The sequence below is a fragment of the Phocoena sinus genome, chromosome 5 (assembly GCF_008692025.1).
Source record: "Phocoena sinus isolate mPhoSin1 chromosome 5, mPhoSin1.pri, whole genome shotgun sequence".
Taxonomy (NCBI): Eukaryota; Metazoa; Chordata; class Mammalia; order Artiodactyla; family Phocoenidae; genus Phocoena; species Phocoena sinus.
In genome coordinates, this window is record NC_045767.1 from 112,432,876 (window position 1) to 112,448,899 (window position 16,024).

At 44.8% G+C, this 16,024-nt stretch overlaps 1 protein-coding gene across 5 annotated transcripts in view; it reads right to left on the reverse strand.

Annotated features, from left to right (window-relative positions):
• The window catches only part of ARHGAP10 (Rho GTPase activating protein 10), a 331,140-nt gene that overhangs the window by 19,361 nt on the left and 295,755 nt on the right, over positions 1-16,024 (reverse strand). For 3 of the 5 annotated variants that reach the window (XM_032632923.1, XM_032632924.1, XM_032632922.1), the window contains one exon: positions 7,438-7,597. The exons of the other annotated variants lie outside the window; for them this stretch is intronic. In XM_032632923.1, the coding sequence (XP_032488814.1) occupies positions 7,438-7,597 (160 nt within the window). The remainder of the gene's footprint in view (positions 1-7,437; positions 7,598-16,024) is intronic. 5 annotated transcript variants of the gene reach the window in all.

The window sequence follows — 16,024 nt, forward strand, 5'->3', positions numbered from 1 at the left end:
AGATTGAAGAAGATATACAGGACAAAAGTTATCCACCACCACCACCCCAATGAGTGTGAATAGACTGAGGGTCGATGGCCAAGCACGTGGGCCCCAAGATTAGCTTCAAGAGCTGTACCGGATATCATGTTACTCATGAAAAGATTACGGATGCTTCTCTGTTGCAAAATATCAAATTTCCAAGTCTCCCAGCTCTGCGGCAGGGGAGGATGCCCTCCTCCACAGATCTCAGCCAAAGGTGTTGGACGGTGAACGTGTCAGAATTCAGATTCAAGGGTTTGTTCTCCACAGATAACTGTAAACCACAGCAACATGCCTCAACACGGGGTCAGCGCTCCCTCTTCAGAACAAGGGCAGCGGCCAGCTGACAGCCACTGTTAGCTCACTGTGGGTCTCAGAATCGGGGGAAGACTACAATTGAACAACGTTCCCATGTGCCACCAGACTTTCCATACCGACAGTAAAACGAGTCCAAGGGAACCAGAGATCACGAGGGCAGACAGATCAGGGTCATAACCCTTCTCTGCCCCTTACTAGTCATGTGGCTTGGGGCAAATTTCTGACCTTCTTTGTGCCTCCATTTCTCTATCTTTAAAAATGAACATAGGGCTTCCCTGGTGGCGCAGTGGTTGAGAGTCCGCCTGCCGATGCAGGGGACACGGGTTCGTGCCCCGGTCCGGGAAGATCCCACATGCCGCGGAGCGGCTGGGCCCGTGAGCCACGGCCACTGAGCCTGCGCTCCGCAACGGGAGAGGCCACAACAGTGAGAGGCCCGCGTACTGCAAAAAAAAAAAAAAGAACATAGTTCTACCTCACTGGGTCTGATGTGAGGATCAACATGACATAGTTGTAAAGCAGCTACAACAAAGTCTGTGGCCCCCGAGAGTTAATGCTCCACAGTCTTTGATTCTGAGAAATGCAAGAGAGGATCTACCGCATCGAGCCTTCTCTGCAGCCTCTCACCACCAGCCACTGCTGATGCCCCCTCTAAGTCCCCAGCCCCCAACAGGTCCAGATGGGCTAAGCTCTGAGCAGAAGTCACAAGGCTGCCGGGGCTCAGAGCAAGGCGGTCTACTCCTGCTCATTCATGTGCTTCCCTACGAGCTATCTTACACCTCCATCTTTCTGAACCCACCAGGGACTTCGCCGCTCACTTAGGTATGGGAGACTGGCTTCCAATCCACTCCTCACAGCACCCAGTGCCACATGAAGGCACCAGCTCTACTAGAGACGCCGGTCAATGGAACCCACCACTTTCTGTAACCAGGGTCCACCTACAGGTAAGCAGAGAAGAAAAGGTGCTCCCCTTATTAGGATATGATGTCCTAACTAGCCAATAAAGATGTTGGAAATGCCTGTGATGGGCAATTCACTTTTGGGGGTTAAATACCACCGTCTCCTGATCTCTTTTTAAATATACATAACTTTTCTCCCCTTTTTACAAAAGCCATATGTGCTCATCTTAGTCAAGTTAGCAAAAAAGCAGATATGCACCCCCCCGCAAAAAGAGAGAGAGAGAGAGAAAACTTTTAAAAGTTAAATTCCCTATTTTCTTTTGAAACAATCAAAATTTAAGACATCAACTTCTAGGGTGAACTGACTGCCCTGGCAGGGTTGGGAGCAGTAAAGTCAAGGAGCAACGGGGTTGAGGAAGCCCTCCCTGAAGGGGTGGAGGAGAGAGAGAACAGAAAGAAAGAGAGACGAAGGGAAGAGGCGAAGACAAAATTTGCCCATGACTGCTACCTTATAATTTCTAAGTGTGCACCCAGTTTCACCAAAACCTGTTAAAAATTGTTTAAGGTGATTATTTTTCTGAACCTCAGACAAATCACTCATGGTTTGTTGTCACAGACACAAAGCCAGTTTAAGGGGTACTTTGCTATCTCCCCGCAAAATTCATCAACTCCCTGAAAAGCAATCATGGAATCAAGTCAAGTAATCTCAAATGCCAAGTAGCTATCTATGGGAAACCTCTATGTGTTTGCCCAGTTTCTGCGAGTTATTATTTCATAGACAAGAATAAAAATGGTCACCAGTGAGCACACACAGAGTCTACAGATGACATGCACGAGGCTGTAAATGGGCATGGGAGCTTACCGTCTAATGACTAACCAACTAGCACCAAGCCTGGGGAGGCATGTATCTCTAGCGGCTCAGGGCAGCATCGGGGATAGACGTGTTAGGAACACCTTCACATTCAGGATAAACCAAGCCAAGCCAAGCCAAGCCTCTCACTGGGTGGGAGAGAAGGATCTATTGCCCTCCCAGCCTGCCAGAGTACACACTGAGTTACATCTCGGTGTACCAACATTCCCAGCTACGAAGAACTATTCTAAGATGCTGCTGCCATCTTGACCACGGACACGTGCTAGCAGGAGGTACTCCTTTTCATTTGAAATCTGTACAGGAAGCAGATAACAACGCCTGGTATCTACTTACAAGAGATTTTCTTTTGTGGCAGGAAACCTAAAAGAATTACTTATCAAGGACCTGCTCCATCATTTAAAAATGAAGAGAAAACTACTTTATTGGGGAAAAAATGACTTTGGAACATTTGAAATACCTTGACCTATGATGTAATGTCCTCCAAGGAGACTGAGCTAGCAATTCTTTACTGGCAATGAAGTCACCCATCACCTTACTTGAGTGTACAGGTAAGGAATAGCTACAGATTGACTGACTGCAATGAATAATACCCACAAGTCATAAACATCAGCAGAAACCCAAGAAATCCAATTCTCCTGGATTGTTTTCTACCTGTCAGAGACTACAGCTGTATTTACACACTGCCTATATCAGAATATCAGCTGCTGTAGGTTTTCCTGCATAAGTTTGCTTTCTGGTAGCTGGGGTCATGGCATTTCTGTACAGTAGAGCTACTGGGGTCCTAAGTGATCTATATACATTTGGGCTTCATTTTTCAGGACCCAAGATAAGGCCAGTTTAAGTTTTGGAACAGAGAGTCACCAGTCTGGATTAAAACCAAGCAGTCCAGGCAGTGCCTCCTTTTTAAGGCTCTGAGAAGAGTTTTAATGACTACACAGCAACTTCGGTTTTATTAAAAGGGCTCTTAATCAGATTTACTCAGATCCTACTATAATCAATACTGTCAGCTGATATGCAGAGATGATGGATTAAAAAAAAAAAGAAACAAAAAGAAAAGCACATACAATGAAAACTAAATTTATAAGTGCTAAGGAAATAAAGAAAAACGTTATAAAGAGAAAATGGTGAGATTAATTCTGTGAAATTCCCAAAGAGTTTTAAATTGCCTAAGAGACATTCAATGACACACAGAAAGAAATGAGATTTCCAAAAGAAAAGCATTTTTATAAATGCATAATAATTTAAATTGGAAATAAAATATTTATTAATAACTGTCAATATCACTAAAAAGTTCAAAGAGTATGAGACCCAATTTTATTGTCAAGAATTTTATGATCGAGGGCTTCCCTGGTGGTACAGTGGTTAAGAATCCACCTGCCAATGCAGGGGACACAGGTTCAAGCCCTGGTCCAGGAGGATCCCACATGCCATGGAGCAACTAAGCCCATGCGCCACAACCACTGAGCCTATGCTCTAGAGCCCGTGAACCACAACTACTGAAGCCTGCGTGCCACAACTACTGAGCCCGCAGCCCAGAACTACTGAAGCCCATGCGCCTAGAGCCCGTGCTCCGCAATAAGAGAAGCCACCGCAATGAGAAGGCCGCACACCACGACAAAGAGTAGCCCCCGCTCGCTGCAACTAGAGAAAGCCTGTGTGCAGCAACGAAGACCCAATGCAGCCATAAATTAATTAATTAATTAAATCTATTAAAAAATAATTTTATGATCGATCTTGGAGTGAGGTAAAGATTGGATAGTGTCATGCATCTAATGTTTGTGAACCCCCCAAATTTGCATGTTGAAACCCTACCCCCTCCCATGGGATGGTGTTAGGAGGTGGGGCCTTTGGGAGAAAATTAGGATGCAATGAGAGTGGAATCCTCGTGAATGGGATTAGTGCCCTTCTAAGATCCATGAGAGAGCTTGCTTCCGCTCTCTGCTCTCCATCATGTGAGGATACGTGAGAAGTGAGTAGTCTGTACACTGGAAGCAGCCTCCCACTTCAACCCAGCCAGGCTGACACCCTGACCTTGGACGTCCAGCCTCCAAAACTGTGGGAAATAAACTGCTGCTCTTCATAAGCCACTCAATCAAAGTATTTTGGTTATAGCAGCCCAAACTGAATAAGATTGATAGATAGGCAGGCAGGCAGATGGAGACACTGATGTAGATACATAGATAGACACACACATATACTACTATCAAATAACAATAAAAGGTAAGTACTAACTAGTACTAGAAGGGGATCGTTTTCTAACATCACGTATTGGGTATAGACAGAGGAAGGGATTATTCCGCACCCTCCAGTAGACTAGAGCCCTAGAGAAGGCTACCTGAAAGTGAAAACTAAATTAGATCCTCAAGACAGGTCAAGATTGTCTTGAGCAGAAAGGAAGGGAGACATTTCAGGCAGAGGGAATCAAAGTTTGCAGGGGCACCAAGGGCTGCTTGAAGACAGCAAACACACAATCCTAGGAAGAGAGAAGAGGGGAGGGGAGGGGAGATGAAGGGAGGGAGGGGAGGGGAGAGGAGGGGGGGAGGGAGGGGAGAGAAGGGGAGGGAGGGGAGAGGAGGGGAGGGAGGGAGGGGAGGGGAGGGAGGGGAGGGGGAGAGGAGGGGAGGAAGGGGAGGGGGGAGAGGAGGGGAGGAAGGGGAGGGGAGGGGGGAGGGGGAGAGGAGGGGAGGGAGGGGAGGGGAGGGGGGAGGGGGAGAGGAGGGGAGGGAGGGGAGGGGAGGGGAGGGAGGGGAGGGGAGGGGAGGGGAGGGGAGGGGAGGGAGGGGAAGGGAGGGGAGGGGAGGGGAGGGGAGGGGAGGGGAGGGGAGGGGAGGGGGGAGGGGGAGGGGAGGGGAGGGGAGGGGAGGGGAGGGGAGGGGAGGGGAGGGGAGGGAGGGGAAGGGAGGGGAGGGGAGGGGAGGGGAGGGGAGGGGAGGGGAGGGGAGGGGAGGGAGGGGAAGGGAGGGGAGGGGAGGGGAGGGGAGGGGAGGGGAGGGGAGGGGAGGGGAGGGGAGGGGAGGGGAGGGGAGGGGAGGGGAGGGAGGGGAAGGGAGGGGAGGGGAGGGGAGGGGAGGGGAGGGGAGGGGAGGGGAGGGAGGGGAAGGGAGGGGAGGGGAGGGGAGGGGAGGGGAAGGGAGGGGAGGGGAGGGGAGGGGAGGGGAGGGGAGGGGAGGGGGGAGAGGAGAGGAGAGGAGAAAAGAGAAAAGAAAAAAGAAGGAAGCACTGTCACTTCTCCTAACTATAGTCCTCAGAGAAGCTGTTTACATCAGCACATGACCATGCGGGAAGGGGCGGACAGGAGTCTATGTCAGGGTTTGCCAAACATCATCAGGGAAGACGTTAGAAATACGCATTTGCAGGCTCTCCCCAATCCTAAGCATCACTATGGTGTGGGCCCAGCGCCGTGGGCTGCACAAGCCCTGCAGGGGGTCCTCACGGTCCTCAAGTACGAGAGGCGCTCCCCGACTTCATGAGAAATCTGCACTGAGATATGCTTACCACTAAGTCCTTTAAAAGACACACAGGAATTCTATTATATATATATGTAAGAGAGAGAGGCGTTTTATCCAGTGCCCAGAAAACAAAAAGTCAAGCTCTTCAAGTAGCAGGAAGTCTCCACTATAACAAAAATCCCCTTTCCAGACTTGTTTCAACTACTTATTTTGCCCCCTCCCTTTCGGGCCTCTCAAAGGTTGGAGTGCTTTCCATGACATTTTAAAATTTGTATGAATAGGAAGCTGGGGGTATTCACTCCTCATCTGATTTATGACCAAAAATATCAAGCTCTTCATGTTTCAGCCATGGATGTGCTGTGAACTGAGCACTGCCTACATCGTGGCTTGGAATGTCACTTCTCCACAGAACCACTGTGGAGTAAGAAACACTGCCTAAAATGCTCTCCACTGACTGTGACAGACACTTACTGACAGGAATAATTAGAGACCTGGCTTGTGCTTTAAAACACACACACGCGCACACACACATACCCCAAATTCCACTGCTAGAGTGCCCAGCATTGCAGAGGCTGGGTTCCTATGTTACCACGGTCACTGTTGCTTGTGGCACAAAAGTGAAAGAGTATTTTTATTTTGAAAAAAGAATAGTAAAAATGACAGGCCTGTTTGAGTACTCTGCGGTTTAAATCCACAATACACAGTCTTCAGCATTTAAATATACATATGGGACAATTTTGAAGGGGAAAAAAAAAAGCTCATCTGGAGAATGTGTACCCATATTTTGAGTTCCACTTGGATTTTCGGTTAGTTTTTCAAAGTCTTCAGGTCACCCCCAAATTTTAGCATACCAAACTTCTCCCAGCCTCTCGTAATACTTAATAAGTTCATAATGAGTTCATGTGAATCCAGCAGTAACTATAAAAAGCCAAGTGATGTGAGAAGCACTCTCCAATTCCATTTAAAGTCCCAAGAATGCCCAGCTAGGGTAGAATGACATCATTATCTATGACTTATTTTAAGCAACTTTGAGTTTTTGAAAACATTTTTTTTTTTTAACTTTAAAGACAGGACACCCAAATACTCTCAGGCTGAATTATAGATGTATTTTTGGATGTCATTTGATTGACTAATCAAGTAATGTCATGTAATTATTAGCAGAGTTCTTTTTTTTTTTTTTTTTTCCTCCTTCTCTGAGCATCTGTTTGAAATCTGATGCTCCACACCACCACCAACCTGCACTCACTCCACAGCCTCAGGAAGCAGAGAAAGACAAACCCTCATGTAGTCAAACCAGGTCCATGGTATTTTGTTTGTACTGGTATTATTTGTCTTAATACACCTGAGCTGATCTGCTCATGGCTGGCACTCAACCAAACTGAGAAACTAAGATCGGGTATTTCATCCATCAATTGTCAATTATGCAGGGTGCTACGGAGTAAACAGAGCAGGACACTAGCATAAAGCTTGCAAAAATTCATATAACTAAGATATCATCCAATAGAAAGCCTGGAAAGTCTACTGATCACAATGCACGCACTTGCATCGTTCTAAAAGTTTGCAACAACTAGCGAGAAAACATCCCAAGCAGGACAACAGCAAACTTCCTTCATGCAACCCCAAACTGCCATGAATTGAACTTAAAACAGATTTGAAATAGCACCTGCCCACCCCTTCCATACTGGGAACACAGACACCCTATTAAAGAAAGGCCATGTTTTATGGACCCTCTCCTTTTGGCAGCCCCACTAATTAGAGAACAAAGGTCCTGAGATCTAACGGCTTCAGTATCGACCTGCCACATAAACCTCAAAATGAAGGGCCACTTTCATTTCAGGGCCCTCCCTACCTCAGCACCAAACAGAAAAGCACAGCTACTTACGCAGTGGATGCCCAGTCCCCAAAGGTACCCCCATCTGCAAGAAGGTGGTTTTTGTCTGGTCCAGGGGGCCCATGGGCAGCGGCAGCCTTGGGAGATGGGGAGGAAAATGAGTCCAGGCTGCTGGGAGGAGTGTCCTCCTTAGGAAGATTGGGTCGGTCACCTGGGGAGGAGAAAAAGCCATCAACTTTCAAATACTCAGAGGAGGAAAAAAAAAAACCTCCACTAATAACTACATGGTATCACTTGATTAGTCAATCAAATTATATCCAAAATTACATTTACAACGCAGCCTGAGAGTATTTTGGTGCCCTGTCTTTAGGGATTTTGATGTTTTTTATTTTAACCAAAGATGCTTAAAATAAATTATAGATAATACAAAGTGAGGAGTGTTTTCCCCACAAGAAAAAACAATAATCAAAATCAGATCAAACGGAAGATGAAAGCCTTAATGGCGGCCACAGTGACCTCCTGGTCTCTAAGGAGCACAGTCATAAATCACTGATAACCTCGAAAACAATCCAGAGCAGTACACCAGTCCTGCAGGGTCCAGCCTCTCACTTTCTAGTCACACGATGGCCCTTTAAGCCACTGCCAATCACCACCCAGTCATAACAAATTCAACAACTTGAAAGGGACCTTATCTTCTGAGCTGGTGTCTTGGATTACAATTTAATAGCCCGACTTATTAAATCCCGGACACAGAGAAGCTTCCATTTCCCGGTGAACATTAGGGAGGATGTTCTACAAGAACCAGACCCCTGCAGTGACTGCAGGGGATGACTTTAAAGCCAAACGAAAATGCATTTCTTAAATGGGTTGCATGATTTACTCGTTCACGGAGGACCATTTTGTGAAATGCGTTTGTATCATCTGTACACATTATGGGCTTGGGTGGGAAATGCAGAAGGTAGAAAAGCTCAGAAGAGCAGCCGTGTCCCTCGACTGGCCTCCTCGCTTTCGTGGTACTCCCAGCTGCCATCAACACATCTGAACAGCCCGCACTGAAGCCTGGACCCTTCAGCCAAAGTCACAGTCCCCATTAAATTGTAACTGTTCCGGGGCAGCAACTTTCTATTAAGACAGCACTGCTTTGGCCTTGATTTTATAAATGCCGGGTCACAAGAGTTGCTCAACAAACTGCCGTGGCAGATGACACACAATGTGGAGGGTCACACCCCAGCCACAAACAGCTTCCAGCTGATCAAACCTTCGTATTTCCTCAGTCCCAAGTCCCAGAAATGGAGGGTGTATGAACACCAGGAACAGCGAGGAACGTGCTCTCGGAAAACCATCTTAGATGGATTTCAATTCTGCTAATAATGGAGCACAAGAGCAATCCCGGGCTCTGATGAAGCTCGTTCCCGAGATACTAATCTTGAAAATTGACTGTATAAAATAATTCTTACTTAACTCTGACCTAGCTTACAACTAAGGCTAAAAGAATCTTAGAAGTGGAGATCTGGAAAAGCAGAATTCAGGCCAGGAGGAATTAGAGGGGGTGGTGATGGCTGGAAGAAGGGACCCCTTATAGAAGCAGCTAGGGGGTTGCATGATCCAGTGCAGAAGATGGCGGTGAGGGAGTTTTCTGAACTTTTTCTTTCCTAAGTGCATGGTCAGGGAGAGAGATACAATGGGGTGAGAGGTGAATGTGATCTCTGTGAGCAGGTCTTCTCCCTGGGCAAAGTCGCTCTATAAAGCCTTGCTCTCTCTCCATTCACAAACACACAGCACAGAAGACCATATGCTTCCTCTTTCAGTGAAGTTCCTTTTTCTACTGCCCTTCACCGCAAACGTATTTAGCTAACTGGAATAATTCAGCCCCAAAAAGAAGGGCTCATTTTCAGGCAAATGAACCCAAACCCACTGATAGATCTCTATGATTTCCTTTGGATTTATTTTTATCCTGGGATACAGTCCACTTTGAAACAAAGGCTGCCTCTCGCCCTGTGCCTGGATAGCTCAATCCATCCAGTTCTTTCCTGCAAATGAGACCTGGAGCTCCAGCTTTCCAGGACCCTTCTGTGTGTCATTCAGTCATCTTGGGCAACAACCCCCTTCAAAACTAAGAAGGTCTCCTATGTAACCCCAGCGCAGAGCCTAAAGTAAACTCCTGAACGTTTACCTGCACGACAGCTGCCAATTCAGGGCTTGGCTAGAAGTTGCAAAATATGACCAGCTCTGCAGCAGGACAAGATAACCTCCAGAGTGGGTCACACACTAGCAGCTTCCTGGCTGCAGGAGACTGGATGTTGGCCCTCTGCTCTCTGGGCTGCAGGCCCTGTCTCTGGGGCAGGACCTGACACAGCAAAGCAGCAAGTGAGAGTCTGGGCCCAGCTATTCCCTGACTCACTCCTACAAGGAGAAACGTGTCAATGAGAAGCTGCTTTGGGGAAGTGGAGCCCAAGGGTCTAAGGTTCCTTTCAAAAGATACCTGAAAGGTTCTCACAACCATATACACTAGCTCATCACCACCCCCTCCAATCCTGTCCCTAAGCAGACTGACACAGCACAAATTGTCACTCAACATATTAAATCACGTGCTAGTAAGAGAATTTCTCCCTTACTTCCTGCCAAACAGTGGCAATCTGAGCCCTCAAGTGAAAAGAATATTGATACACAAAGTGATCAAACGAAGAGCTCTCTCAGCCTGCTTTCCATGTGCACAAAATTCCTCTCTCTCACTGTTCAAGAATGAGCTTATCTACCTGAGAATCACTGCATTTGAGGAAACACTAATACCAGGCATGTAAAGGTTAGTCTAAAATTTTAGTTCACCAAAATTAAATGACTTCTTTTTAACTAGTAGGAAAATAATAAAGCTTTAAAAAATTCTATGTTTGACAATATCAGGAATAAAGATTTTAAATCCTATGAAACTAATTTGTACTTGAGAACTACAGTCCGACATCCTCGTCATTTTTCACCTTTTATCTCTCCAGAGTGTCACACAAACTCTTTCCCTAGGTGCTACCCTTCAACAGGCATCTCCAGACTCATCACCTGCGAGGAACAGGGTTGATCTGAGTACGTGAACAAAAATGGTGCTGAAGGGCTTTTGTTATGAACAGACTCCAAGATGAGAAACTCACTAGAATACAACTACCACATCTAGAAGAGACAATGACTTCCTCACAACACCCAGCTTAATTCCCACCTCCTCCATAATCTCTTGCCAACCACCTTTTCTGCTTGTTCTCCTTCCTCACGATGGCAGGCAAGCAGAAGTTTACGTTGCACTGTCAATGCTTTCATGACCTGATTTTAGCTCCCCACCTCCGTTATGCATCTTTTGAGGGTGGAGACCATGTCTCATCTTGGTAATCCGTAGAGAACACAATGCAGTGCCAGGCAAATCAGGAGGCTTCAGGAAATACTGGCTGTGGACTCACTGCCACAGAAAAGATCATGAAATTGAAAAGCCAGTGCCTCTAGGAATTAAGAAGGAAAAAAATCTCAAAGTATTGTTAGAAAATCTGCACGCAGCTTCTGATAATCGTCCTCTCCCCTTTCAAGCCACAAACATCTCTCACCCTCTTTCTTCAATTTATTGAGGTTCTACTTATATACTAAGGCACACTGCAGATGCCAAGTTACAAAGGTGAAGAATCAGCCTCTAACCCAAAGGTGTAGAAGACAGCCAGGTAAAGCCAACACAGCAGAAGGTGGTAGGGTGTCGAGTTTTATATCTCGCTAAGGCGTCTGGATGCGTGCTACAGGCATTAGAAAGTTATTGCAGGGATTAAACAAGGAAGTGATACAGATTCAAGAGATATTCAGGTATTACAGTCATCGGACCTCTGTGAATGAAGGTGAAGGTTGAAAGAGGAACCTACCATGACCCTCAAGTTCTTGCTTTAGGTAACCGGGTGAATGTAGAATTATCCACTGAAACAGGGCATGAAAAACAAGGAGCAAGTTGCGTGTGGGAAATAATAAGACCAGCTGTAGACATGTTGGATTCGAGGGGCTAAGAGATCGAGGGGAAGATGTCCAAAGGAGAGCTGGTTATACAGCCCCAGAGCCCTGGAGAAAGATCTGGGATGATTTTATTGAGAGGCATGTGGGTTGAGCTGAAGTCATAGCACTGGATGGAGAGGGCAAAGGAGAAGATACAGAAATGGAAGAGAACCCTGGAGGAACTTCAGTGTAAGGAGCAACCTTCTCCTTACTGATGGTGGTGGTGGTGGTTATTGCTGTTACTATGGTAAACAGAGAGAAGTGTTATCTTACAAGTATTTAGGTTTCCGGCCCAGACATAGATTCACATAAAGAATGGACCAAAAAAGTATTCACGAGGACATGCCTTTCATGTCAGCTACTGGATTTCACTATTTAGTCTGATTTCTTTATGACCCTGAGTACATGCACATGTGTTTTGTTTACAGGAAAAGACTAAAGCGATCTTCAATGACTGGCAGAAAACTGAGCAGCAAGAGGGAAAAAGAACTTGATAATTCTACCACAGTTAACAATACACAGGATGTTTATCTATCTATCTATCTATCTATCTATTTATTTATGGCTGCACTGGGTCTTTGTTGCTGTGCACAGGCTTCTCTCTAGTTGTGGCGAGCAGGGGCTATTCTTCATTGCGGTGCACGGGCTTCTCACTGTGGTGGCTTCTCTTGTTGTGGAGCACGGGCTGTAGGTGCGCAGGCTTCAGTAGTTGTGGCACACGGGCTCAGTAGTTGTGGCATGTAGGCTCTAGCGTGCAGGCTCAGTAGTTGTGGCACATGGGCTTAGTTGCTCTGTGGCATGTGGGATCTTCCCGATGAGGTCTTGAACACGTGTCTCCTGCATGGGCAGGGAGACTTAACCACTGCACCACCAGGGGAGCCCTATCTCCTATATTTTAATAAGCTGATCAACTTTTACTCTAGATAGTTGAACTTTCTTGTTCTGATGATAAGTGCTTCTCTCCACTCACCTTCTGCTCATTTCACTTAAACAGAACTGCTGTTGGAGGGAATAAGGCTTAGAGTTTTCCCTCCCATTTCATTCATTTCTTCTTTGTCCATCTCTCAAATAAACTTCCTAACTGTTAAGACGTCAGAGATGGTTCCCCTTGAATCCATTACCTGCTGTTTTCTACTCAGTCTAGAATGTTTGAGTATGAGCTGAAACCACAGGAGGTTTCTGTTATTTGTCAGAGATGAGCTGTCTCCACTCATAAGGCTGGTCCATGCTCCCCTCTCTCAAACATCCTGGCTTATGAATTAGAAGAAAGAAAGAAAAAGAAAGGGGACAGAAGAGAAGAAAGAAAAATGGAAAAAAAGAAAAGAGAAGAGAAGAGAAGAGAAGAGAAGAGAAGAGAAGAGAAGAGAAGAGAAGAGAAGAGAAGAGAAGAAGATCTAATGAATTAAACTTCTGACAAACTCCGCAGTTACATATTTGGTTAAATGGAAGACAACAGCAGACTCTCTCTGTGGTTCCGCTGGCACAGAAATATGCTTCCCGTCAGAATAATCTTAGATGCTTCTAAATATCAAACAGCTAGTCACTAGGATCAAAGAAAGATTTATTGTTATAAGTGCAGAACAAAGTAACTGCACTTGTAACAACACAGTAACACTTTTACAGTAAAGGCCAATCAGGAAATTTCCAGTCAAGACGGCAATGAAATTTTAAATGGAAACCCACCTCTCCTCTCACATGTGCCCAACAACAACAGCAATGAAATGACTTTTAAAATAAATTTGCACTTGAAAACTTGTTTCCCATCTCTGTGAAACAGAAACAGAAAGGGAATAGTTTCAGAAGTCAGCGGGAGTACAAGCCAAAAGTCTACCAGCTCCAGGACTCATCCAAACCAGCAGAAACAACAGACATTTAAATCCTGTGGTATCCTTAGGTCAATATACCTACAATACACCAGGCATGGTTCAGGGGTAGAACCAGGCTCCCCATGTGGAACTAGGGGTTGGGAGACACTCACCACACTAAATGGAGGCCAAAAATCTGTGACCAAGTTCCCCACTTGCCTGGAAAGTAGATTTGATAAGCCCACCCACTCCCCTCCCCAGGATGAGAGTTACGTACAGGAATAATAGCTGGTTCTGAACCAAAGCACCTGGTTCAACCTGGTGAACACAGTGGTCAAGAGCCGGAGAGGGAGTAGAAGAAGGAAGAGAAGGAGGCTCTAAGTCATCCCAACGACAGGTACACACACAAAATCCTCCTTCCTGATGGACTTATACCTACAGTTTCTAAGAACATAAAGAAAGCTAGGAGAGTAAACTCAACAACAACAGAAATTCAGCAACTTAGAGATCTGTAACACAAAAGAGAAGTGAAATTGCCAACATTCAGATCCCAGAAAAAGAAGTATATTGAGAGGAAGAGATACTTAAAGAAATAATGACCAATTCCTCAAAATTAAAGAATTTCAAAGACCTCAATCTAAAGGACTCAGAGTACCAAACAGACAAATAAAGAAAATACTGCACTAAGATACCTTATTGCAAAATTTGAGAATATCAAATACAAAGAAAAAAATAAAAAGCATCCTGACAGAAAGAACAGACCATAGTTTTTAAAAAGACCCAGAGTGACCTCAGAGTTCTCAACAGCAAAACTGAATTCAGAACAATATTGAAGTAACATTTTTAAAGTATTGAAGGATAAGAATTTTGAGCACAGAACTGTATATTCAAACTGCCAATCAAATGTGAGAGCGTAACAGTGGTTGAGAGTCTGCCTGCCGATGCAGGGGACACAGGTTCATGCCCTGGTCCGGGAAGATCCCACGTGCCGCGGAGCGGCTGGGCCCGTGAGCCATGGCCAGTGGGCCTGCACGTCCGGAGACTGTGCTCCGCAACGGGAGAGGCCACAACAGTGAGAGGCCCGCGTACCGCAAAAAAAAAAAAATCAAACAAAAAAAATATGAGGGCGTAATAAACGTATTAGACTTTAAAAACACCCAAGGTTTGCCACATAAAGAACTATAATGATTAACACTCCCAAAACACAGTTTTCAAGTATTTAAATAAAAGAAGCAATATGAGATTTTCAATGTCTATCATTGTCTTCTAAAAACTCTAGGACAAAAGAAAAGGGGAAAAAAAAATAACCAAAATGATCCAGAGCCTAGAATCTAGAAAATATCAACATAGTGGGGGTGGGTAGCCCAAAAAGGAAATGAGAGTCCATTGGATATTTGCCTTATTAGAGATGGAGGCAGAAACGTAGTTGAGTTTAAGAAGCCAACAGATAAATAAGCTTACAAATCTCAAAATAAGGCAACCGCCTTAGAAACAAAAGCAGGATACACATTATTAGAAACAGCATAACATCTGCTTTTGTAAAGAGAAAGGAGGAAAGAAAACAAAAAGGTATCGAAATTCATTATTAAATAAAAATTATAAAATGACAGAAATCCTAACATAATGGTAATCATAATATACATAAATGGATTAAACTCATCAATTAAAAGACAGTGATTCTCCAAATATATTTTCCAAATCCAATAATACGTTGACTACGAGAAACATGCTTACAACAAAAAGACAAAGCAAGGCTGGAAATTCAAGAAAATAAAGCTATACCAGGCAAATATAAATCAAAGTACACAACGATCTTAATAAACTACATGAGATAAAGAGGGTCATTTTGGGGCTTCCCTGGTGGCGCAGTGGTTGGGAGTCCGCCTGCCGATGCAGGGGACACGGGTTCGTGCCCTGGTCTGGGAGGATCCCACATGCCGCGGAGCGGCTGGGCCCGTGAGCCATGGCCGCTGAGCCTGCGCGTCCGGAGCCTGTCCTCCGCAACGGGAGAGGCCACAACAGTGAGAGGCCCGCGTAACGCATAAAAAAAAAAAAAAAAAAAAAAAAGAGGGTCATTTTATACTGATAAAAGGACAAGATGATGGAGTAAGAAGATAAGCACCTAATGATACAGCCTCAAGCAATATATAGAACCGTAAGGGAAAACAGAAAAATCAACTGTCATTATTGGAGACTTTAACACACTCCTCTCAGACAGTTCTATCAGGCAGGGAGAGAGAGAAATATCTGTAATCAACAATACAAAGCTGCTCTATTGTTTAGATACACACACACCTTGAAATAACAGAGGATAAATATTCTTCAAAACAAATGTTTTTTTAAGGATTTTTTTTTTTTTTTTTTGGCCACACCATGAGGCTTGTGAGATCTTAGTTCCCCAATCAAGGGTCGAACCTGGGACCTCAGCAGTGAAAGTGCAGAGTCCTAACCACTGGACCCCCGAAGAATTCTTAAGGAAATGTTTTGAAGGATGGATATTACACATCCTCTCTTCTCGGACCAAAATGACAAAATATTTAGAACTTAATAAACGAAAGGATAGATTTTACCATTTCAATATGCTGGTAAACTAAATATGGTTAAAAAGAAAATCATAATGGAAATTAAGAAAGATTTAGAACTCGACGATAAAGACATTTCACGTCAAAATTTGTGAAACATGGCACAAGAATACCAAAGAAAACTTTATAGCTCTAAAGTATCGATTAGGAAACAAGATTCAGAACATTTTCTATGCCATATTTAAACAGACAATTTCCCTAAATACTGACAGTCAAAGGGTCACCATGACTCTTTAAATATTC